The following is a 27,067-nucleotide window of genomic DNA, read 5'->3' as shown; positions in this document are numbered from 1 at the left end:
GAGAGCAGTTTAGAGATAAGGAAGATAACAGAAAGTTAAACACTGTGCAGTGGGAATTCCAGAAAGAATGAAAAGAATAGAATGAAAACTCAATTCTGAGAATTTTCCAAAATTGAAGGAAGTTATGAATCTATTTCAGCTAATAAGCCAGATAAATATGAATAAATATAGAACCCAACGCAGTAGTAAATCCACAGTAGTAAACCTCAAGGATGAAAGGACAAGCTCCAGACACTTCAAAGCTATTTTTTCTTATGTGAGAAACTGCAATAGACTCAACTCCTCTCCTTCCCTCTGTGTTTCTTCCTCTCCATTGTAGTGTATTAATTGATGTACAGCTCTCATTCGTCATCTGCCTGCTTAAAATTTTCACATGAATCCTCATTATGTTTCAAACAAAATTCAAAGTTTTTACCTTGACCTTCTGGATATCTTTCTGACCTAATTTCCCACCATTCTCTTCCTCATTCATTCCACTCTAGCCACAGTGGCTTCTTGCAAGATAAAGAACACAACAAGCATACTCCCTCCCTGGGGCTTTTCTGCTTGCTGTTCCCTTAGTTTGGACATCTGCATCTCCCCACCCTCATTTTTTATGACTTTCTCTCTACATTAATATTTTCTAGCTACCCTGTCTAAAACACCTTCCACCACTATCTCTATACTCATCTTTATTTTTTCATAACACTTATTCATACTGGCCATTATGTTACATGTTTGTTCATTTGTTTACTGCATGTCCTCCACTGAAATATAAGCCCCATGACTAAATTAAAGATGATTTACAAAAATAATCAATGATGACATATTCTTGAAATGTATTCTTTAATGACTTTGACTGCATTTTAAGTAAAAAATTATATAACATTTTTTTAACTCTCCAAAATGATGATCTGATCTAAACCACATGTAATAAGTCAGTGGTATTAAAAAAGAAAAGTAATGTTGGTATGTGAAAGAAGACTAAAGCAGATGCCAGTGGTGCTAAAGCTATGACAAAAGTTTGATGGTAATACTTTTTTCTTTTTAGGCAATATTACTTGAGTTATTTACAAGATAAATAATATGATTATAAATGACAAAAAGCTATCTAAATAGAATCACTTGTGGTGTTACATTTTGCATAATATTTATGTTATGAAAAATAAGTAACTATTTATATTTAATTAATTACTACTAATTAATTTAAATATTTAGTTACTAAAATTTTGTTATTTCTCTTTTATTTTAGGAAATGATTTGCAGCTGAGTGAATCAGAAAGTGACAGTGATGACTAAGGAAATTTTTAGCTATAAATATAACATTTTTAAGGCATGTGATAATTTATTTTGTATTAAGAATAAAAACTAGTATGGTAGGAAAATATGCCTTAACTTTTTATGATAAAGGAAATTAAATTCAATTCATAATTTTTAACTTTTTATTGAATACTAGCATTTTCATGTGTTGTCTTTGTTTAATCTAAAGAAAATTTTTATGAAGTTTGATAAATGAGGAAACAGAGTCAGAGGTTGTTAACTTGCCCAGGTGTTATTAGTTAACAAGTTGGAATTCAAGATTTCTAGTCTTAGGGCAGGGGATATAACTCAGTTGGTAGAGTGCTGGTCTTGCATGCACAAAGCCCTGGGTTTAATCCCTAGCACTATTAAAAAAAAAAAAAAAAAAAGATTTCTAGAGTCTTAAGTTCAATATACTATTTTTTTTCTCACTGCTGTCTCCAATTGTGAAATTAATGATTTATAATGATTTATAATGAATTTATTAAATTTTATATCTGAGCCTTTCCTGTCTGATATTCCTTAAATTTGGGGTGAAAATAAGTGGATTCTTGAGATGGACATCCAGAAACAGGAAGCATTCAGAACCCAAATAGATAATATCAAAAAGAATCTCTCTATGACACATTTATGATTGAAATGCCTGACATACAGAACAAGGGTAAAAATTTTAAAAGCTTCAAGAGAAAAAGGTCACATTTACAGTCAAGCCAATCAGAATTACTTCCAATGTATCAGCACAAATTCCAAAATCCAGGAGAGCTTGAAATGATGTGTTCCAAGTCCTGAAGGAAAATAACCATCATCCAATATTGCTATGTCCAGCAAAGATATCTTTCAGAATCTAAGAAATAAAAACCCTCCAAGATAAGCAGAAACTAAAAGAATTCCTGACTATTAATTTCACACTATAGAAAATACCTACAGAAGTATTCTACACAGGAGAAATCAAAACCCAGCCTCAGAGCTCACAAGTTAACAAATCTCATTTGAAAAGTAGCTTAAAAATGAGAAACAATACCAAATTAAACATTTTAAATAAATGAAAATGGCAGAAACTAATAAACATCTTTCTATAATAACATTGAATGTAAATGGTCTCAACACTTCAATGGTCTCAACTCTCTGAAAGACATAGACTGCTAGAATGGATTTGAAAACAAGACTCAACTATATGTTCTTTACAAGAAAGGATAGACTGATAAACCATGAAAATGGAGCCCCAAAATGAGCTGGAGTAGCTACTGTCTAACAAAGTAGACTTTAATCCAAAATTAATCCAAAGAGACAAAAAGTTCACTTCATACTGGTAAAGGGAACTATTTGACAAGAATATATAATGATAGTAAATATTTATGCTCCAAATATTGATGCACCTAATTACATAAAACAGACAATACTCAAATTAAAGACTCAGACTCCAGTATAATATTACTAGATGGTTTCAACACATCTCACTCATGAATAGTTAGGTCATCCAGATATAGACTCAGTAAAAACTCATTGGACCTGAAAAAAAGTAAATAAAAGGAACTTAACATACATCTATAAAATATTTCATCCAGGAGCTGGGGTTGTGGTTCAGTGGTAGAGAGCTTGCCTAGCATGTGTGAGGCACTGGGTTCGAATCTCAGCACCACGTAAACAAGTTAAATTAAAAAAAAATAGTTATTGTGTCCAGCTACAACTAAAAAAAATTTTTTTTAAATATAAATTTCATCCAACAACAGCCAAATATATTTTCAGCAGCTAAAATAGATCATATTTTAGGCCACAGAGCAACTCCAGCAAATAAAAAAATAATAATATAATTCTTTGCATCTTATCAGATCATAATGGAATGAAATGAAAAATAAACATGAAAAACTACAGAAACTATATAAACACACAGAGGTTGAAAAATACATGTTTGATTAATGAATGAGTGATAGAAAAGTCAAAGAAAAAATTTTAAAAATTGTTAAGAGTCAGCCAGGTGCAGTTGCACATGCCTATAATCCCAGCAGCTTGGAAGGCTGAGATGGGAGGATCTTAAGTTCAAAGCCAGCCTCAGCAAAAATTGAAGTGGTAAGCATCAGTGAAACCTTGTCTCTAAATAAAATACAAAATAGGGCTAGAGATGTGGCTCAATGGTTGAGTGCCCCTTAGTTCAATACCCTGTACTCCTTCCAAAAAAAATTCTTAGAATCAAACAAAAATAATGATACAACATATCAGAACCTCTAGGACACTATAAAGGTGGTTCTAAAAATAAAGTTTATAGCTATGCATGCCAAATAAACAATGATGCATCTTAGGGCCTGCTATAATATATAATGCTATAGCATTAACTATATACTATATAACTATATAACTATTTTCTGATAGTCAGTATATAGTTAATGCTATAGTATCCCTTGAAGATGCTGGTAGGATTTCCCCTTCCTCTACTGTTTTCTCTTTGTTTTCCACTATACAAAGTCTAATCTGGAACAGAAAAGATCCATTCTTTATAGGACATATCAGGGCACATACAGGATTGCCTGGAGCCCTTAGTTTGGGCAATGATTTAGCAGATAAAACTACACATGACATACATATTTTCTCTACACTAGAAGAAGCTATAAATTTTCATAGAAGGTTTCATGTCAATGCTAATACTTTACAAAAGTGTTTTAAAATAACTAAGGAACAAGCTAGACAAATAATAAAACAATGTCAAAATTGTGTGACCTTTTTACCACAAGTTAATCTTGGAGTCAATCCTAGAGGATTCATACCTAACCATATTTGGCAGATGAACGTCACACACTTGCCAGAATTTGGAAAATTAAAATATTTGCATGTTACAGTTGATACTTCTTCTGGATTTTTGATGGGGTCCCTTCATGCCGGAGAATAAAACTAAAGATGTTATAGCTCATTGCTTACAAAATTTTGCCACTGTGGGCGTTCCAAAACATTTAAAAACAGATAATGCCCCTGGTTATACTTCTACCTCTTTTAAACAATTTTGCTCATCATTTGGCATTACTCATATAACAGGAATCCCATACAATCCACAGGGACAAGGCATAGTTGAAAGAGCCCATCAAACTATTAAAATGTACTTATTAAAGCAAAAAGACAGAATTGGGAAGGGGTATATATTCCCCAAAGATAAACTTAAAATAACCCTTTTTACTTTTTAAATTTGGATTCATCAGGACTTAGTGCTGCGGAAAGGCATATGTGTCCAAAAAATGTACATAAGCCCAAGGTACTTTGGAAAGATATTCTAATAGGACAATGGAAAGGTCCTGACCCAGTAATTGTCTGGAGTCGGGGGTCTGTTTGTATGTTTCCACAGGAAGAACAGTAGCCGATTTGGATTCCAGAGAGATTAACTAAAGCGATTTCTACAGACCAAAAAGAAGATGATTTGGCTCAAATCCATAACAGCTGATATCCAAAACTCCAGTTTGGCTATCCTTACATCTTCGACAGAACCAGGATGCTTTGTTCAATATCTATTTTATTATTGCCCTTTCCCACATCATGAAGTTCTATTTTGTTTTTTGAGCTCATACAGACCTAGGTTAATGTTTTGCTGATCAGTTCTATTTTTTGACTATAGAGTTTTTAAACATTGCAATGGAGATTTCACCTGTAAAAAGTTATAAGGCCTTTACTATTATTTTATGTCTTGTATGTATTATATTATGTGTGCACACTTGTATTTTGTGTTATATGTTTGAATGTACGTATGTCCATATATCATATATGATGAGCGCTCATGAAAAAATGGATCCAAATATTTTTTTATTCATGTGATTTAAATGGTTTAATTTAAATTGGGTAAACAACTGTTGAGGATTGTTTTAATATATGAACAAGAAAGGAGGTTAACAGATCTGTTTGTTTACTTTCACCTTTCCTTTTCATTATATTTAATAATTCTGTTCAAGATAATGTAAATTGTTAAGAAAATTGTTTTCTTTTAGTGCCTTCTGGAATGTTACATAATTTTTTCTTTAGCCATTATTGCCAGAATTCCTATCTTCATTCCAGTGCCAGTGAAGACAAAGATAAAACCAATCTACAGCTTCTGCAATAGCCATCACTGAACTGCTTGCAGAACTTGCCTGGACTATGTATCACTTGTATGCATTGTGAATTCACCTGTATGCCTTGTGAACTATCTGTTGGTGCAGCGACTTGTGGTAGTGTTGGGGTATTTTTGCTGATGATGTCATCGGTGGTACAATTTTTCCAAAAGGAGCCGTCAATTGGCTTGGTGTATCTTCCTCCCTTCTGCTTGTCATGATTGTTCAGCTGAAATTTGGGGGCCAACAGAAGTGAGGCAAAGAACCTCACCCCCCTGCTGGTACAAAGACCTGTCCACAGGTGTGGCTGTACTGGACCGGTAGTCAGTGACGGGCAAGATCCAATTGCAGTGGTACCAACCTAAGACAGGAGGCTGATGCCTTGAGGTCAACTCATCCAATAATGGGTAAGGACCATATGTACTATTGGACAACCTAAGGCAGGCATGGTCCCTAAGCCACATGCTTATTGTTTAAACAGAGGGGGAGATGTTGAGAGCCACAGCCGAAGGGGCCCCAGCAAACTTCCAGCTGCCAGCAAACTTTTAGACTGCCAGCTGATGATTGGCTCACAGCGGCCCCAACAACATCTAGCTGGTTGGCTCCTCTGCGGTGATGCTCATTGGGGGACTTCTTTGGCTCCGCCCACGCGGCCCAGCCAATCGGGCTCAAGACCAGGAGGATTGTGGGAGGTGGTGAGGCTTGTGTTTGTGTGAGAGGCTTGTGGGAAGCTGGTGGTGGCAGTTGGGCTCTGAAGGTTTTTCCTGAGGAGCTGTTTTTTTTGGCCTGTGTGGTTCTAAAAATAAAGTTCGTTTCTTTTGACAAGTGGCTCCTGAATTGTGCCCAGCCAGACTGTGGCAGGGCCCTTGAAAAAAAAGAACAAACCAATTCTAAAACCAGTAGAAGGAAGGAAATAATTTAAAATCAAAAACAATATTGTTGAAATTGAGACTAAAAAGAAAATACAAGGGATCCTTGAAACAGTGGTTCTTTGAAAATATAAGATTAGCAGGCACTTAACCAAACTAACCAAAAGAAAAAGAGAAGACTCAAATTAATAAAATTAAAGTTAAAAAAAAGAGAAAGCACCACAGATTTCACAGAAATCCAGAGGAGCATTAGGGACTATTTTGAAAACTTACACTTCAATAAATTGGAAATCTAGAAGAAATGGATACATTTTTAAACACAGATGACATGCCAAAATTGAATCAAGAGGACACAGAAAACTAAAACAGACCAATAACTAGTAATGAGATAGATGCAGTGATTAAAAGCCTTCAAACAAAGAAAAGTTCAGGACCAAATGAATTATTAGCTAATTTCTATCAGACTTTAAAAGGAAAACTAATGCCAATGATCCTTAAATTATTTCATGAAATAGAAAGGGATTAAACACTTCCAAATTCATTCTATGAAGCTACTGTCCCATTCATATCAAAACTAGGTAAGGACAAATTAAGGGAAAAAAAAAACTACAGACCAATATCCTTGATGAACTAAGATGTAAAAATCTTTAACAAAATGTTAGATCATGTTCAACAACATATTAACATATTAAGTTGTACATCATGACCAATTTGGTTTTATCCCAGGGAGGAAGAGATGATATAGCACACACAAATCATTAAGTGTAATGCAATGTAGGAGTCACTCTTGGTTTGCAGATATCAGCTATTAGCAACTCAGAGTGCTTGAAAAACCATACAGGCTTGACAGGAACACCTGCAGGATCCAGCCTTTTGAGAAACCACATCCTCAGTGATAAGGCCCCTTTCATAGGGACAAAGACCTTACTAATCTGCCTTCCACCACGTAACAATATTTATGATTGTTGCCTTCTAGATGTTGTATAACCTGCTTTACTTGTGTGTGATTGGAGGATGCGCCCTAACCGAGCTCAATATCAATTGTATTCATTTCCATAATAAATGAACTTGCTGGATGTCTTGCAGGACATCGCTGCCATCTCTCACCAATTCCTGGTATCTGTGTGTTGACTGTGCATCCCTGCCCCTACGACTGAGGTAGCCGGGTGACCTATTCAACCACATTGACCAACACAGCCACAATGCATCACATATATAGATTTAAGACAAAAATCACTTAGTCATCTCAATAGATGCAGATGAAGCCTTTGACAAAATTCAACACCCATTCATGATAAAAACACTGAAGAAACTAGGGATAGAAGGAACTTGCCGCAACATAAAGGTTTTATATAAAAAACCTAAAGCCATCCTCATAGTAAATGGGGAAAAAAGTGAAAGCTTTTCCTTTAAAATCTGGAACAAGTCAAAGATGTTCACTCATAATTTCTTTTAATGTAGTGCTAGAAATTCTAGCCAGAGCAAGAGAAGAAAATAAAAGGAATAAAAAAAGGAAAGGAAGAAGTCAAATTATCACTATTTGCAGATCATATGATCCTATACTTAGACGACCCACAAAATACGACCAGAAGATTTCTAGAACCAATAAACAAGTTCAGCGAAGTAGCAGGGTACAAAATCAATACCTTTCTTATCCATCAATAATGAATCTTTTGAAAAAGAAATCAGGAAAGCAATCCCATTCACAATAACTTAAAAAATACCTAGGAATAAATTTTATGTAAGGAGATGAAAGATCTCTACACTAAAACTATACAGCATTGAAGAAAGAGACTGTAGAAGACTCAAGAAGATAGAAAGATCTGCCATAGATAGGCAGAATTAATATTGTTAAAATGGCCATATACCAAAAGCAATATATAGATTCAATGCAATCCCCATCAAAATAGCAATGACATTCTTCACAGAACTAGGAAAAAATATCGTAAAATTCATTTGGTACAGTAATACAGAAGACAATTAGAAATTATTTTGAAAACCTATATTCCAATAAAATAGAAGATAGTGAAGACATTGATAAATTTCTTAAGTCATATGATTTGCCCAGACTGAGTCAGGAGGATACACACAATTTGAACAGACCAATATCAATGGATGAAATTGAAAAAGCAATCAAAAGACTACCAACCAAGAAAAGCCCAGGACCGGATGGGTATACAGCAGAGTTTTACAAAACTTTTAAAGAAGAATTAATACCAATACTTTTCAAGTTATTTCAGGAAATAGAAAAAGAGGGAGCTCTTCCAAATTCATTCTATGAGGCCAACATCACCCTGATTCCAAAACCAGACAAAGACACCTCAAAGAAAGAAAACTACAGACCAATATCTCTAATGAACCTAGATGCAAAAATCCTCAATAAAATTCTGGCGAATCAAATACAAAAATACATCAAAAAAATTGTGCACCATGATCAAGTAGGACTCATCCCTGGGATGCAAGGATAGTTCAATATATGGAAATCAATAAATGTTATTCACCACATCAATAGACTTAAAGATAAGGACCATATGATCATCTCAATAGACGCAGAAAAAGCATTCGACAAAGTACAGCATCCCTTTATGTTCAAAACATTAGAAAAACTAGGGATAACAGGAACTTACCTCGACATTGTAAAAGCTATCTATGCTAAGCTTCAGGCTAGCATCATTCTGAATGGAGAAAAATTGAAGGCATTCCCTCTAATATCTGCAACAAGACAGGGATGCCTTCTATCACCACTTCTATTCAATATAGTTCTCAAAACACTGGCCAGAGCAATTAGACAGACGAAAGAAATTAAAGGCATAAAAATAGGAAAAGAAGAACTTAAATTATCACTATTTGCGGAAGACATGATTCTATACCTAGAAGACCCAAAAGGGTCTACAAAGAAACTAATAGAACTAATAAATGAATTCAGCAAAGTGGCAGGATATAAAATCAACATGCATAAATTAAAGGCATTTCTGAATATCAGTGACAAAACTTCTGAAACGGAAATGAGGAAAAACACTCCATTCACAATATCCTCAAAAAAAATAAAATACTTGGGAATCAACCTAACAAAAGAGGTGAAAGATTTATACAATGAAAACTACAGAACCCTAAAGAGAGAGATAGAATAAGATCTTAGAAGATAGAAAAATATACCCTGTTCATGGATAGGCAGAACTAACATTATCAAAATGGCGATATTACCAAAAGTTCTCTATAAGTTTAATGCAATGCCAATCAAAATCCCAACGGCATTTCTTGTAGAAATAAATAAAGCAATCATGAAATTCATATGGAAAAATAAAAGACCCAGAATAGCAAAAGCAATTCTAAGCAGGAAGTGTGAATCAGGCAGTATAGCGATACCAGATTTCAAACTATATTACAGAGCATTAGTGACAAAAACAGCATGGTACTGGTACCAAAACAGGCGGATGGACCAATGGTATAGAATAGAGGACACAGAGACTAATCCACAAAGTTACAACTATCTTATATTTGATAAAGGGGCTAAAAGCATGCAATGGAGGAAGGATAGCATCTTCAACAAATGGTGTTGGGAAAACTGGAAATCCATATGCAACAAAATGAAACTGAATCCCTTTCTCTCGCCATGCACAAAAGTTAACTCAAAATGGATCAAGGAGCTTGATATCAAATCAGAGACTCTGCGTCTGATAGAAGAAAAAAGTTGGCTCCAATCTACATATTGTGGGGTCGGGCTCCAAATTCCTTAATAGGACACCCATAGCACAAGAGTTAATAACAAGAATCAACAAATAGGACTTACTCAAACTAAAAAGTTTTTTCTCAGCAAAAGAAACAATAAGAGAGGTAAATAGGGAGCCTACATCATGGGAACAAATTTTTACTCTTCACACTTCAGATAGAGCCCTAATATCCAGAGTAAACAAAGAACTCAAAAAATTAGACAATAAGATAACAAATAACCCAATCAACAAATGGGCCAAGGACCTGAACAGACACTTCACAGAAGAGGACATACAATCAATCAACAAGTACATGAAAAAATGCTCACCATCTCTAGCATTCAGAGAAATGCAAATCAAAACCACCCTAAGATACCATCTCACTCCAGTAAGATTGGCAGCCACTATGAAGTCAAACAACAACAAGTGCTGGTGAGGATGTGGAGAAAAGGGTACACTTGTACATTGCTGGTGGGACTGCAAATTGGTGCGGGCAATTTGGAAAGCAGTATGGAGATTCCTGGGAAAGCTGGGAATGGAACCACCATTTGACCCAGCTATTGCCCTTCTCGGACTATTCCCTGAAGACCTTAAAAGAGCATACTACAGGGGATACTGCCACATCGATGTTCATAGCAGCACAATTCACAATAGCTAGACTGTGGAACCAACCTAGATGCCCTTCAATAGATGAATGGATAAAAAAAATGTGGCATTTATACACCATGGAATATTATGCAGCACGAAAAAATGACAAAATCATGGAATTTGCAGGGAAATGGATGGCACTAGAGCAGATTATGCTTAGTGAAGCTAGCCAATCCCTAAAAAACAAATACCAAATGTCTTCTTTGATATAATGAGAGCAACTATAAACAGAGCAGGGAGGAAGAGCAGGAAGAAAAGATTAACATTAAACAGAGACATGAGATGGGAGGGAAAGGAAGAGAAAAGGGAAATTGCATGGAAATGAAGGGAGACCCTCATTGCTATACAAAATTACATATAAGAGGTTGTGAGGGGAATGGGAAAATAAACAAGGAGATAAATGAATTACAGTAGATGGGGTAGAGAGAGAAGTTGTGAGGGAAGGGGAGGGGGGAGAGTAGGGGATAGGAAAGGTAGCAGAATACAACAGTTACTAATAGGGCATTATGTAAAATTGTGGATGTGTAACTGATGTGATTCTGCAATCTGCATTTGGGGTAAAAATTGGGAGTTCATAACCCAGTTCAATCTAATGTATGAAATACGCTATGTCAAGAGCTTTGTAATGTTGTGAACAACCAATAAAAAAAAGCTCAAAAAAAAAAACCAGAAAAAAAATCTTAAATTCTCTATATGCCATTGAGGTCCCTCATATTCAGATTTTAGTCTCTAGTCTCTCTGCCTGCCTTCCTCTAACTTTTCTCTAAGGTACCAACACCCTAGAACAGCCAGGATTACCCTGCTCATAGTCAACATTTACAGACACATCAGACCACATATTGCCCATCTACTTGACTTATGCATGTTTGCTTTGTGGTCTTTCCATCTTCAGTACAAACCCTAGTACTGCAGCCATACATGTTTTTATAAGAGCCTCAGTTCATTTCATTTCACTTCAATGTCTATATAACTGGTTTCCCTTTATCGTGGGCAGGCATCTTTTACAATGGAATGGATGAAATAACAGGTTGTTTTTATATCTTTCAAGGACTTTAATTTAGAAGATACAAAAGAAAGGGATTTATAGCAATGTACTGTCAAAAAAATGTTGTAAAAAAAAAAAGTAAAATTCATTTGGAAGAATAAAAGACCCAGGATAGCCAAAGCAGAGGAGGAGGAGGAGGAGGAGGAGGGGGAGGAGGGGGAGGGGGAGGGGGAGGAGGACGATGACAATGCTAGAGGTATCACAATATCTGACTTCAAATTATTCTACAGAGCTATAGTAACAAAAACTGCATGGTACTGGCATAAAAAGACAATGTTATAGAATAGAAGATACAGAGACAAATCCACACAGATAGAGTCACCTGATCCTTAACAACAATACCAAAATCATTCACTGGACAAAAGACAGCCTTTCTAAACAAATGGCTCTGGGAAAACTGGTTATCAGCCTATAGAAGAATGGGATTAGATCCTTATCTTTCACCCTGTCCAAAAGTCAACTTAAGTAGATCAAAGACCTAGAAATGTAACCAGAAACTATGCAATTCCTAGAGGAAAACAGAGTCAGCCCTCCAACATGTAGGCATAAGCAACAATTTTATCAAGGTACCCCTAAAACTCGGGAAATAAGGCCAAGTTAATGAATGAGATGGCATCAAGTTAAAAAGCTTCTGCACACAGCAAAGAAAATTTTAAAAAATGTGAAGAAAGAACCTAAAGAATGGAAGAAAATCTTTTCTAGCTACTCTTATGATACAGGATTAATATCCAGAATATATAATAAGTCAGAAAACTTAACCCCAAAACCAACAAATAACCCAATTAATAAATGGGAAAAAGTAACACTGTTTGAAAGAAGAAATATAAATGGCCAAGAAATATATGAAAAAGTATTCAACATCATTAGCATTTATGGAAATGCAAACCAAACTACACAGATTTCAACTCATCCCAGTCAGGTGGCAGCTATCAAGAATACAAACAAGGCTGGGTGTGGTGGTGCCTGTAATCCCAATAGCTTTGGAGACTGAGGTAGGAGGATTGCAGGTTCAAAGCCAGCCTCAGCAGTTTAGCAAGGCTGTAAGCAACCTAACAAGACCCTGTCTTAAAAAATAAAAAGGGCTGTTGCTGGGGCTCAGTGACTAAGCACTCTTAGGTTCCATTGCTGGTACAAAAAGAAAAGAAAAGAAAAGAAAAAGAATACAAACAATAATAAAGGCTGGAGAGGACACAAAGAAAAAGGAACACTTTGTAGTGTTGGTGGGATTGTAAGTTAGTAAAATGCAATGGAAATCAGTATGGAGGTTTCTCAGAGACTAGAAACGGGACCACAATATGATCCAGCTATACCACCCCTTGGTATTTATCCTAAAGAATTAAAATGATCATAATATAGTGATACATGCATACCCAATTCATAATAGCCAGACTGTGGAACAAGCCTAGATGTCCATAAATGGATGAAAGGATAAATAAGATTTGTTACACACACACACACACACACACACACACATCCATTGTGAGACATATACAATATATATCTGATGGATTTAGATATAAAATCTTTGATTAAAATGTTAGTAGATCATGTTCAACAATATATTAAGATTGTACATCATGACCAACTGGGTTTTATCCCAAGGATATGTGTGTGTGTGTTTGTGTTTGTGTTTGTGTGTGTGTGTGTGTGTGTGAGAGAGAGAGAGAGAGAGAGAGAGAGAGAGAGAGAGAGAGAGAGAGAGTGTATGTCTATCTCACTATAGAGATTGGAGAGTCACTTAAAATTGATTTTCACTTAAAGCATTTATGTTTCCTCCATGTTTTTCGTAGATTGAGAGTCCATTTCTTTTTAAGGCTGAATAATATTCCATGTCTGAGTGTACCAGTTTATTTATCCATTCACCTACTGAAGAACATCTTAGTTGTGCTGGAGATTAGTTAATCAAAATAAGCCAAATGCAAAGTCAAGGCTCATGTGTTTTCTCTCGGGTGGAAGCTGAAGAAGAAAAAGGAAAAGAACGGTATGCAGTGGTGCTAGTCTCATAAAAATCAAAGGGAGAGCTGTAGAGGAAAAGAAAGGGCCCAGGGGAAGGGAAGAGGAGAGAAAGGGAAATACTGGGGGATGATATTGGCCAAATTATATCATTATATCATGTGCATGAATGGATATGTAACAAGAAACCCTACCATTATGTACAACTCTAATGCACCAATTAAAAATGTGGAAAAAAATAAAATACTTTAATTCTTGATAAAACTAAACTAATTTAGGATAAAGTCATTAAATGTTGAGATAATTAATATTTATTTTTATAATATCCTTGAATTTGGGAAAAATTAAAACTATTTAATTATAATTAGAAGTCACTGACCAGCAGTGACTTTTAAAATATCCTTTTAAAATATTTTAGAGAAGTTTTAAGTTCACAGCAAGATTGAGCAAAAGGTTTAGAGACTTCCTATGTCCTCTGACCCCAGTGTCAATATCCTCTATAGAGTGATGGTATCTTTGTTGTAAATGATAAACCTACATTATACATCATCATCACTCAAAGTTCATAGTTTACATTAGGATTTAGTCTATGTACATTTAATGGATTTTTGAATGGATTTTGACACATGTATACAGTATTTTTGATGCATGTAATAACACAGAGAATAATTTCACTGTCCCCAAAAATCTTCCATGCTCTGCCTACTCATCTCTTTCTCTTTAAACCCTGGCAAACACTGATCTTTTTACTGTCTCCATAGATTTTTCTTTTCCTGAATGACATATATTGGAATCATAAAATATCTAGCCTTTTCAGATTGGCTTTCACTTAAAGCATTTAAGTTTCCTCCATGTTTTTCATAATTGAGAGATTGGTACATGTCTGAATGTACTAGTTTATTTATCCATTCACCTACTGAAGGATATCTTAGTTATGCTGGGAGTGATGGCACATGCCTGAAATCCCAGCAGCTCAAGAGGCTGAGGCAGGAGGATCACGAGTTCAAAGCCAGCCTCAGCAACTTAGTGAGACACTAAGCAACTCAGCGAGACCCTGTCTCTAAATAAAATACAAAATAGGGCTGGGGATGTGGCTCAGTGCTTAAGTGCCCCTGAGTTTAATCCCTGGTACCAAAAACTGCTTCAAGTTTTGGCAATTAGGAAATAAAATTTTATTCCATTTCACCTCCTACCATTGAAATTCCTGTAGTTGTTTTTGAAAAATTCTTATGTTTTGGTTTTACTCTTTCCTTTCTCTCTTCTTTCCTTTCTCTAGAATACATTCAGTTAAACTATCTTATTTTTATTTCTGATTTATATAATACTTAGTTTCTTGAGAACTACATTTATTATAATAAACTGTCATTTATTACATAACTAAAGCAAGCTCATACATTCAAAGTAACTAGAAAACATACTTTTCATTTTAATATATAAATGAAAATTATAATAGTTTTTACTGAAAGTTGTTAGACTGAGAATCTTTTTATTATCATTGACTTTATAAGAAATGAGTATGTGGTGATATGAGCTAGAATGCTCGCTACATAATGTACACCATGTTCTCAAAGTTTACTTCTTCTGTCCTTGATATTTCCCCCATAAGTGAAGAATTCTTAAAGTCCATTTTTATTAATTCAATACCTAGTATGTCAGTATTCTCTTCTGTCCTTGATATTTCCCCCATAAGTGAAGAATTCTTAAAGTCCATTTTTATTAATTCAATACCTAGTATGTCAGTATTCTCTATATCCTCAAGGGTGTGTATATATGTGTGTGTGTGTGTGTGTGTGTGTGTGTACATATACATACACACACGTCGTAGAGGAATAAAAAAATAGTATTTTCTGTGCTTCTGTTTCTCCTTTTTTTTTTGATGCATGTATTGAGAGTTTGTACATTATACAAGACCTAACACATACTTATAAGCCCATACTCCTTTAGTTTGACCTGTTCTGAATGGTTTGATTAAATTCATAAGAATACAAGCAGGAAAAGTAAGTTGGTTACTAAAGAACAAAAATCAAAGGGTTTTGAGCTACTCTGTAGCACTAAAAATATAAATATAATAATATTTCATCTGCACATGGGTATGAATGTGATCTATGAATTATGTATTCATGAACTGCCATCCATAGTTTGGTAAGGAGACACTCTTAGACATGTCAGAATTCAGGAATTAGATTGCACACACATCATTCCTATAATTATTAATTTAGCAATTTCCAGTTTATTAAGAAATGAGTCAAAATGAAGAACTCAAGAACGGGTAAAATGTGTAATTTTTAAAAGCCAATAACTTCGAAATTTCAATGACTGACATCTTCTCTGTCCCCAGAAGGATACTCATTCAATTTGAAGTGACACTCATGCCCAGGAACATTTTAAGCAGAATCTTTGATGCTGGCCAGAGCTTAGCCTGATTATACTGAGGTAGCAATCCTAGTTGTGTAACAATATTTTGGGATAAAGCTATATATGCAACAGAGGTCATGGATAACTCACACACTTTTGACCAACCCTGAGACTACATGTGGGTGCTTAAGACAGTGAGTTGGGAAAAAAACAGTTTTTGTTTCTTCCTTTACTCTCAAACCACAATTTGTACAGAAGTCTTTGGTGATTGCAAAATGGGTGGTGATTTGTTTTCCTTGCCAGCAAGCAAGCCATTCTGCATCAGACACTAATTCCATTCAATTATAACACTACCTGGAGAGAGCATCAGATCCCACAGGTCAAGGACTCAGTCCCAAGACTGCCCCCACCACACACACTTCAGATGCTAATCACAAGTCACCTTGCGAAGCACCAATGCTTCTGACTAATGGGCTATAAGCTGGGGTTCCTATTACCCACTCCTCAAGTTTGATTAATTTGCTGGAATGGCTCAGAGGATTGAGAAACATATTTCCTGGATTATTATAAAGAATACTACAAATGGTATAGAGGAAGAGATAAATAGGAGTGGGTATGGAAGAATAGGCTTGGATTTTCCATGCTCTGTCTAGGCACACCCTCTTCTAGGAATTTCACATATTCAGCCATCAGGAAACTCACTAAATCCTGTCCTTTTAGATTATTTGTTTTGTGGGGTGGGTGGGGAGACTTCATTGCACAGGTGTGATTGCTAATGGACTGGATGAGGAAACCCAGCAGGGCCTTCTCTTTAGATTCCTCAACATTCTTTCCTCAGGGGGTATGGGGCAAGACCCTTCTGGAACAAGGAGTCGAATGAATTACTATCAGACAAGGTACATTTCTTTAGGGCCATCTCTAAGATAACTGTAGGAGAAGATTAGAGTACATGTTTAGTTTTTATGATCCCATCTTGGGAAAGAGAAATTCTGATTCCTATGTCCTGCCTCAGGGAGAAAAAGAGCAGGTGCAAGAAGGGTAGGAGAAATTCGAGAGAGAAAAAGAGAGAAATAAAGACTTGGCTTTCTGAGGCCTGCATTTGAGGCCTAAAGTGCCTTAACATTATTCTATCACTTAGAAAATAACAAGAGTTAGGGTCCGGTTTGTGGCTCAGTGGTAGAGCGCTTGCCTAGCATGTGTGAGGCACTGGGTTTGATTCCTGGCACCACATAAAAAAATAAAACAAACAAAATTAAGGTATTGTGCCCATCTACAACTAAAACAAAATTTTAAAAATAACAAAGGTTATAAGTATAATAAGTCAGAAACCATAGACAAAAACCAAAATATAGTGCAGGGCAGTCCTTTGCCTGATATCAGGCTGCTAAGAACCAACCCCTAGACCCTGCTTGAGGGTTCTTCCCCTGAAGACATCACCAGTGTGTGAGGCTGCCTCACCCCCACGCCCTTCCAAATCACAGCCTTTACCTGTGTGTTCCCTATGTGAATCATCCCGTGGGGATTTCTCGAAGGCTGCCTCAGAGTTCAACCCTCTTTCAGCAGCGCCAGAGGTGAAGATGACAAGATTCAAGAGTTTCCAGGCATGTCTGCTCCTCTGTCACAGGATCTACAGCTGCACTCACTGTAGCGCTCACATGGCCAATCACGATGGACGGCTTTCCAAGCCATTCCGAGGAAGTCAAAGAGGAGCATGCCTCTTTAACTTAGTAGTTAACATGGGCTGTGGGCCTGCAGAAGAGCAAGTGTCACAAACAGGATGGCATACAGTTGCAGACATTTACTGTCAAAACTGCAAAACCACCCTGGGGGGCTGAAAATATGAACATGCTTTTGAAAACAACCAGAAATCCAAAGAAGACAAATACAACATTCAGCTAGCACACATGATCAAGAACAATGGCTGGGACTGATCAGACAGCATCTACCCAACCATCCAACTGAACATTCTACCCAAGTGTAAGACAGTGATTGAAAAGTTGGTTACATCCATTTAGGGGACTTATCATCTGGGGCATCTTCCCACACTGATGCCATCTTTCCGGTGGCCTGACCTCTAAAATTGCCGTCTCTCTGTCTCTTGGCTTCATAACTGTTTTTGAGTTCATCCTGGCTTCTCTAGAGTTGGCTAAATACAAAACAATGAAAGGAAGAGTTTCTTGGCTGCAGGGCTGGCTGCAGTCCACCTTGAAAAAGATCTCAGGGCCCAGGTACAAGCTGCCTGATAGTCTTTGGTCAAGAGAGCAGTGGCACCAGCATGAGGCAGAAGAAAAAGGGGTAAATCTGAGGGTCTAAGGGTGGGGGGCAGGGGGCAAGAGGGTGGAGGTAGGGACACAATTGCACTGCTCCTGGAGACCTGGTAATTTTAGGCTTGAAATAATCAACTTGATTAAAAGGACAAAGGGTGGGGGAAACACCTCATGACTGCTTTCTTTCTTTCTGATCAAAAGTTTCTGTTTCTGATACCAAATGTGCCAGGATAGCAAATGAGCACAAGAAGTGACCCTAATTCCAGCTGACAGGTCAAGGGCCTGGTTCTCTCAGGCTGAGTTGGGGAATGTCCTGGCATCAGTGAGTGAGGTGGGTGAAGCCCTGATGGGTTTTGAACACTGTGATTCCTCACTCAGCCTCTGGGCAATCATCTTGGCTTCCTCCTCCACTGGAGGTCGGAGAGGAGGGGACAGCCTTTTGCGATGATTGCAAGATGCAAGTAGCCTGAAGGCTTTGACCAGCAATCAAGTAAAATCAGTAATTGAGAAGAGCAGTGAACAAGAGGGGCCCTGCAGCTCAGGCTCTCCTGAAGCAATATTTGAGCCATAAAAATTTTAAAAAGCCAGCTAGCCATTCTTTTTTCCTTGATCCTTAATAAGAGTAATGTTACAAGGTGGGCAGGCGGAGTAGGAACCGTGTGAGGAATAGTTCATATTTGAACCAGTCCAGGTTAGGTGCATCTGCCCTCTCTGGATATGCAGTGATTTCAGTGGGATCATCAATTCTCGGTGTGTAGTGTTTGGGTTGTTTTTATCCACTTCTATCATTGTAAACTGTGGAAAATGAAGACCAATGGCTTTAAGCTTAGAGATAATCTTTGGTGGATTTCTCATGACCCTGGTTGTTCTTCTTGCACCTAAATGTCTAATGTGAAGAGAAATCTCCTATCATTATGATCCAGCAGTGTGGAGGGATTATATATTACAATATTAATTTCCATTATGGAAGTGGAGAAAAAAAAGTCCCTATAATGTTCATGAGAGAAAGAGGAATTTGTTACATTGAACCAACATTTCTTTTATTTATTTATTTATTTATTTATTTTTTAGTTGGACACAATATCAACCTTTTTTTTTTTTTTTAATATGGTGCTGAGGATCGAACCCAGGGCCTCACACATGCTAGGCGAGCGCTCTACCTCTGAGCTATAGCCTCAGCACTGAACCAACATTTCTTGAAGTATATTTTAAGAGAAACAGTAATCAATATGTTTTTTAAACAATCTCTATCACTTTAATCTTGATCAAGGCTTTAAATCAATGCTAGTCTGTGCTTTTTCCCCAACGGACCTGACTTTAACAGGTTTTTAACAGGTTGAGCACTGAAATATTTTCGTGTCCCACTACTGGCTAGAAAAGAAAAGAAATAAATTTTGGTATTAAAAATAAACCACGGACTGGGGATGTGGCTCAGTGGTTAAGCCCCTCTGGGTTCAATCTCTAGTACCAAACACACACACGCACACACACACGCACACACACACACACACACACACACACACACACACCCTAATATCACAAAAACTCAAAAGGCCCTGATGAAAAATAAAACCTGGGAAGATATGAAAACAGCATGAACTTTGAAGCATTCCCCTACACATATGGACCCATCATCTGAGGACAAAGCCTTATTGACTCAAAGTGTTGGAGCACAATCTCTGACCACTAAGAGTAATATCTGATTCTACTTTCTAAACCTCACACAAGTTCTTCTGGCCCAGAACCTTACAAAGAAAGTGATTCTGATAAGCAAAGTTTCCAGTACAAACTAAATTGACAATAACTAACACTAAAATAAAATATCCAAGTATCCATCAACAGAACAATGGCTAAATAAATTGTAGCATATTCATATAGTGAATCCTACCAAATACGGGTGGGGTGGATCTTGTTACAAGCAACAATGCTGACGAATCTCACAGATGTAGTATTGAGTAATATAAAATCAAATACAAAAATACAGACAGAATTATTCCATTTACATGAAGTTCAGGATGGGAAAAACATATCTACGGTGATGAAAATAAGAATATTGGTTACCTTTGGAGAAGATGGTTTGACAGGAAGGCAGAAGAGAAGCAGAGGCTATTATTCTCTGCAGGAGTTCCAGCACTGAAGTGCTAGAAATTTTTTTTTCTTTAAATTTTATCTGGGTGGTGATTGTGTGAGTTCACATATGCAAATGTTAGTGGAGTTTTACAGTTAAGGTTTGTGTACCTTATTGCAAGCTATATTTAAGTTTTAAAGTCCCACAGACAAAATCAATAGGGAAAATATTTGCAATGTAAAAGATGGCAGAACACTAATATCAATAATACACACAAGGTCTTGCAGAATTAGAAGGAGACAAATAACTCAATAGAAAAATGGGAAAAGAAAATGAATAGGCAGTTACAAAAGTTACAAAAGAATATATATGGACTCAGCAGTCTCATTTCTGGAATTTTGTATTACACACGTATTTAATGTATGTGCAGAGCTATTATTGCAACATTACTTACAATAGCGAAAGATCAAACCTCCATATTCATTAATTAAAGATGAGTTAAATAAACCATATTTATATTCATATAGTTGATATTGTGTCTACAGATTTATTGGCTATTTGGGTGTCCTCTTTGTGAAATATTTGTTCATTCTTTTAACATTCTTCCACTCATTTATCTTTCTGTTAATTGACTTTTGGAATTATTTATGTACTGTGGGCACAAATCTTTTTTTTAAATTTTTATTGTTGGTTGTTCAAAACATTACATAGTTCTTGATATATCATATTTCACACTTTGATTCAAGTGGGTTATGAACTCCCATTTTTACCCTGTATACAGATTGCAGAATCACGTCGGTTACACATCCACTGATTTACATATTGTCATACTAGTGTCTGTTGTATTCTGCTGCCTTTCCTATCCTCTACTATCCCCCCTCCCCTCCCCTCCCCTCCCTTCTTCTCTCTCTACCCCATCTACTGGGCACAAATCTTTTGATAGGTATATGTAATATGAATATTTTCTCCCACTCTATAAATCACCTTTCCACTCTTTTTTTGTTTTGTTTTTTAGTTGTTGATATGCCTTTATTTTATTTATTTATATTCGGTGCTGAGAATCCAACTCAGTGCCTCATGTGTGCCAGGCAAGTGTGCTACTGCTGAGCCACAGCCACAGCTCCACCTTTTCATTCTTAATGGTGTTTTTGATAATCATTCTTAATTTTAATATTGTTCAATATACCAATTTTTTCTTTCATGGTTCTCCTGTTTTTTGTCTTATTTAAGAAATTTAGCTTAATCCACAGGTCTTATGTTTTCCTTTAAAATTTTTTTACTTTAATATGTAAATCTGAAATCTATATAGGATTGAGTTTTTATAAGCATATCCATCCCACATGGATATCCAAATGGTGTTTATTTACTGAAAATACAATCATTTCCCCTATTGTACTGTGGGATCACTTTTGTTTTAAATAACACGAGTGGATCTTTGAACTCTATTCTATTCCATTAATTGCCTTGTCTGTCTTTGTGTCACTGTTGTAATTATCATAGCTTTATAACAGGTCAAAGGTTGGGTAGAAGTCCTCCACAATTATTCTTTTAAGACTGACTTTGCTATTCTTGGCTTTTTTCAGTTCCACATGGATTTTGTGGAAATGGCAATTTCAAATTTCAAATTGCCATTTCCATACTCACAGAAAACCATAGGTTGATTGATTTGAGGAATATGACATCTTTACAATTTGAGCCTTCCAAATCATGAGAATGGTTTGTCTTCATTTATTTAGAATTTCTTTAATTTCTTTCAGTAACATTTTATAAATTTTTTTAGTTGTCAATGGACTTTATTTATTTATATGTGGTGCTGAGACTCAGACCCAATGCCTCACACATGCTAGGCAAGTGCTGTACCACTGAGCCACAACCCCAGCCCTATTTTATAGTATTTAGTGTTGTTATTGAACATCTTTTATTACACTTATTCCTACATATTTTTATACTATTAGAACTGAATCATTTTCTTAGTCCCCTTGTCTATTTCTTTGTTGCTGATATTTAAATACAATTTTGTGTGTGCTGATTTTATATTCCAGGGACCTTGTTAAACACAGTTTCTCTTCTCACTTCCTTTTTGCCTCTTCTCTCCAACTATGTTATAATTCTCATATAAGAGCTTCAATCTCCTTTCTTTTTAAAAATTTTTTAAAATACTTTTTTTTAGATGTTGATGGATCTTTATTTTATTCATTTATTTATAAGTGGTGTTGAGAATCAAACTTGGTGCCTTGCACATGCTAGGGAAGCACTCTACCACTGAGCCACAACCTCAGGTCTTCAATCTCCTTTCTTCATATAACTATAAAACTTCACTCTGGGATATTTAATTCTAATATTTAGATTGTTCCACTTTTATTGTCTTTTGTGTTAGAATGAGTAAACTATTCCTATCTGGGAAATGCTATCTTCTTTATTCTTCTATCTGATGGCAACTTACCAAAAATAATAAGATATAAGACACAAACCTGATATGATATAAAGGTCTTTAGACTGTGCTTTGGGAGCCTGAGACTCTAGTCCTTCATCCTTCCACTGACAGTTCCTCTGAAATACTCTTCAGGCTACAATAGGAGACAAATTTAAGACCAGTGGTTCCCAAATTCCTGGCTTGAGGATCAGTAGTGGTGCTTATTAAAAATTTTAGTCAGATTCCTATTGAGATTTACTGACTTAGAATTTTCAAGGCAAAGGCAAATATGCAATATTACTCGAACTGATCTTGTTAGGGAATTTTCATTTACACAGAATAAAATTAAGAATCCATTCATTTTTGATATTTGATTCTATGAATATTATCATTCTGTTGCCATAATCAAAAGAATTTCATCCAAACAAAGGAGTGTCAGAAAAACTAATGATCATACTCTGAAGTTTGGTATTTGGGGTCTTCTTCGAACAAATGAATTGGTGCATTGCATACAGGAGCTATTTCATCTATTCTGCAGGATCAAATGTCATTGTTGAGGTACAAGACCAGTGCAAGGGAAGCCATGGACAGAATTATATCATTAAGGCACCTGTTATTTCTACTTGACTTTTTGACTGCTTCTTTGTTTTGCAGAGTCCTTAGCCAAACTAGGTCTATTCTTCCTAAAAGAATAACCAAGACTAATCATTAATGCTACACTCAGAAATGAAGTTGTATTATTCTATGGGTAAAGGTTGGTGGGAGAGAGAGGAAATGAAGAGTATAAAAGAAGCTAAGAAAACATGGTCAAAGTCTGAGTTAAAGTTTAGGGAGAAAAAGAACTTTTTGGTTGATAAAGTATTCAAATAGATAATGTGAGAATTTTTCAAGGGATAGAGTTATAAGTTTTCTCTCTCATATTCTCAAATTAAATAAGTAGTCTGATGTTGCCTGATCCTCACGGTTTACTCATGGATTTACTTTGTGGTTTGGGTTTTCTTATTCTTTTTATAGCTCTTGGCCATTCTTTCCCCTTTCCATTGGACTGAGAACTAGAAGGGTATCATGTTCTTTTGTTCTTCTCAGATCTTTTCTATTTAACAAAAATAATATGTAGAAAATGCACCTATTGTCATCATGTTTATTCTTGTTTTTCTTCTGATAAGGACTAAATATGATATTCTGGAATCATTAGTCTATCCACTGAAAATTCAGGAAAATAATGTTTGCAATAACACCTGAAAAATAACCAGTTCACAATCTCTGCACAAATTTAATTTTTTAAAATAAAAGGATAGATTTCAATTGAAGTGAAAAAAATAAAATTTCAAGGGATGGCATTAGCAATGGAGAGGAATAATTCCCAGATGTATATTACCCACTCTTTTCTCTGTTCTTCTTGAGCCCTATCTTTTAAATTTATGTTTGTAGGACATTTCTCGCTGAACTTTATGATGTTGAAACCAAAATCAACATCTTTCTTGACTCTCAAAGTTAGTTTTGATGACTTTCCTTCTTCAAAAACCTTTCAATTCCCTAAATTCCTACATTTCCATTTACATAATTTCCACACCTGAATAATGACCAGAGGATTACTGATGCTAATCTCTACCTTTCCTATGTGTTATGGCATAGCAAAAATTCCAGATCTGCCACTTACTGGCCGTGTCATTTTTTTCATAAGTTCTAGTGTTACTCTTGGAACATTAGGTTCTGTAAAATAGAAATAGTAGTGAGAATTACAATAAATAAATATATGTATACATATAACCTATAAATATATAAATATGTATATAAATTTTGTGCATGATAGTATCTAGTAAATGACAGCTATTATCCTGAAATCAGTTTTTTGATCTGTGCTCAAGATGTTGTGTTCTTAACTAAACTATAATTATTTGCAGTTTTTCTTAACAGATACCCATATTAGTTTAATCTCATCTTGTGATGTGTGACATATCCATTCTCACTTCCCCATGCCTTACTTTGTATGCAATCATTCTTTTAAACTGGTACACCAGCCTTTTCTTTTCCTGTAGCTTCCAGCTTTGCCTTGAGCCAGTCAGCTTCTGAAACTGACACCTACAGGGTTAAAACTAGTTGCTGTAGCCTCCCCTCCTCCCAGCAGTCCCCTTTTCACTGTAGGCTGGCAGCTGTCCTAACTGCCTACTGAAGCCAAATGCTTGAGGAGAGAGAGAGAAAAGAGCCAGTCATGAATCCTTTCCAGAAAAATGAGTCCAAGGAAACTCTTTTTTCACCTGTCTCCACTGAAGAGGTACCACCCAGACCTCCCAGCCCTCCAAAGAAGTCATCTCCGGTGAGTTCTCAATTCAGTTCTGCCTCTGACAGTAGTAGCCTTGTTCTTTTGGCTTTCCTCCTTGGCCTCTGGAACTTCATACTGTGCTGTATTAGGGTATAAAAACTTCTCTCTCTCTCTCTCTCTCTCTCTCTTGCAGTTAGATTTACCTGAAAACCAAATCCATATTGAAATTTCTTTTGCTTATGAGAGGAAGCAGAAGGAAGAGGCAGTCTTTTTAGTTGGAATCCAAAGTTTTGCTGTGGGTTTCATTGCATATTCTGAGTTACCCTTGGGGGGGAAAAAAGCAATTTGAATGTCCAGGGAAACTTGGCAAGCCTTCCTGTCTGGGGAACTGTGTGTGATTGTTCTTGCTTTACCAATACGAAAACTCAGCCCTTAGTTACCCCTGTGTGCAGAGCCGCCTTCTGAAAACCAAAAGAAGTTTTAGAACAGGTCCAATTTCTGTTAGTAAGTACCCTCAGTTTACAATAGGAGATATGATAGAGAAACAAAGAATACATTATTACTTGTTAAAACACTTCCAAATTTGTTATCTCATTTAACCCTATATCAAATCCTACAAGTAGAGAGATTTTAATAATAATAGTTCTTATTGTAGACTGAGAGCTAGTATTAGTCTTATTTCTTTTGAATGACAGAACTGAGACAATGAGGCAGGAGTAATGGGATGGCCAAGGTCAGTATGTTAACACAGTCAGTAATCATGTCATGTAGCAAGTACAAATAGGTTAAATGAACTCCAGTTACATAGTTCTCAATCTGTGAGCTAGAAAGGTAAGAAGCCCCAGTTTGACACACATTTCAAGCAAGTTATTATCCTAAAGTAATAAATTTTTATATTCATAGGGTGTGGGTGTATCATCTGTACAAATAAAAGAATAAGTATATTGATTTACTATATGTATTCATTTATCTATTAATTTCTTCTGGTCCCAAAGAATTTAAAGACTTACAAAGATGTGTATACTTGTTATGAGATTAGAGACAATATAAATCTCTTGATAAGATTTGGCTCTCCCAAGGACAGATATATCTCCATACTCCACCCTCACATTAGGTGAGCTATTTTAATGGGTAAGGATTTGAAATAAAACATGACCATCTTGATATTCTGATTGATATTATTATAACATTGTCCTTTGAGTTCTGGTAGCATTATCACAAAGATGCCATAGAATCACGTTAGTAAGAAGAGCAGACATTTAATTTCCACAGAATTTCAGAACTCTTCACCCAAAGTCAAAGGTGATCAATCAGTTTACCTTTAGCAATCTCTGCCCTCCATGTTGAGCTCTTTGCCTGATTTCGTCAGCCTCTGAAGAGGAAGCCATCATACTGCCAGGATTCCCTCCAGATGGTGAATAGAGTAGGTGGGGACAAGAAGAGTGAGTCCCCACAATGGAGCTAAGCAGGATACTGACATCTAAATCTAACTGCTTGGGTATCAGTTATTTTATAGGCCATCTCTTTGTTCTGTTCTAGCAGTAAGTATGATTGTATTCTTGCCCAGAGCTCCAGCTTCCCGTTTAGTAGTTATGGCAAGGTAAGCAGGTCCTATATCAAGGAATGTCTGAACAGTTCCATATTCAATGAAGAATAAAGTAATACTCAGATTAGCTTCTGTTACTCCTAAGTCAGCAATGTAAGCAGTTTTAATAATGATAAGAGTTCTTTCATGAAGAACAGAGACACAGATCCATATTACTTACTATTGTGATTTAAAATAAATAAAATTTTCAGTGGTGGGAAAATTAAGCGGTTAAACCAGAGAAAAACAGCTCATGCCTGTTGTCTCTTTGTTGCACAGAAAATCTGTGGCTCCAGCTATCCACTGAGCATTGCCTTCATTGTGGTGAATGAATTCTGTGAACGCTTTTCCTATTATGGCATGAAAGGTAATTTTGTGTCCTAGAGTCACCCTGTTTTGGCAGCCTGATCTCGAATGTACTTGTTTCCCTTGTCGGCTCTTCCTGCCTTGATGCAAATCGATCTTTTCCTTTGGCCAAGACCTTGAGTAAATGCCTTATGGGATTTCACCTAATAACTCATGCTGGCCAAGATGGAAACCAGAACACAG

The 27,067-nt window shown here is 36.1% G+C and overlaps 2 protein-coding genes and 1 pseudogene across 5 annotated transcripts in view; all 3 read left to right on the top strand.

Moving 5' to 3' along the window:
* The window catches only part of Eaf2 (ELL associated factor 2), a 49,679-nt gene extending 42,358 nt beyond the window's left edge, over positions 1-7,321 (top strand). For all 3 annotated transcript variants that reach the window (XM_005327653.4, XM_078044139.1, XM_040270283.2), the window contains one exon: positions 1,232-7,321. In XM_005327653.4, coding sequence (XP_005327710.1) covers positions 1,232-1,278 — 47 coding nt within the window. In that variant the 3' untranslated portion in view covers positions 1,279-7,321. The remainder of the gene's footprint in view (positions 1-1,231) is intronic.
* A 9,444-nt stretch (positions 7,322-16,765) lies between these two features.
* On the top strand, positions 16,766-17,853 carry LOC101970062 (protein yippee-like 2 pseudogene; annotated as a pseudogene).
* Positions 17,854-24,690: 6,837 nt separating this feature from the next.
* Slc15a2 (solute carrier family 15 member 2) overlaps positions 24,691-27,067 on the top strand; it is a 35,491-nt gene continuing 33,114 nt past the window's right edge. Inside the window, exons 1-2 of one of the 2 annotated variants that reach the window (XM_040270281.2) lie at positions 24,691-24,987; positions 26,798-26,885. In XM_040270281.2, coding sequence (XP_040126215.2) covers positions 24,850-24,987; positions 26,798-26,885 — 226 coding nt within the window. In that variant the 5' untranslated portion in view covers positions 24,691-24,849. The remainder of the gene's footprint in view (positions 24,988-26,797; positions 26,886-27,067) is intronic. The other variant, XM_005327655.5, reaches the window with a different exon arrangement.

The sequence above is a fragment of the Ictidomys tridecemlineatus genome, chromosome 3, assembly GCF_052094955.1.
Source record: "Ictidomys tridecemlineatus isolate mIctTri1 chromosome 3, mIctTri1.hap1, whole genome shotgun sequence".
In the NCBI taxonomy this organism is placed as follows: Eukaryota; Metazoa; Chordata; class Mammalia; order Rodentia; family Sciuridae; genus Ictidomys; species Ictidomys tridecemlineatus.
This window is presented reverse-complemented; position numbering and strand designations above follow the sequence as displayed.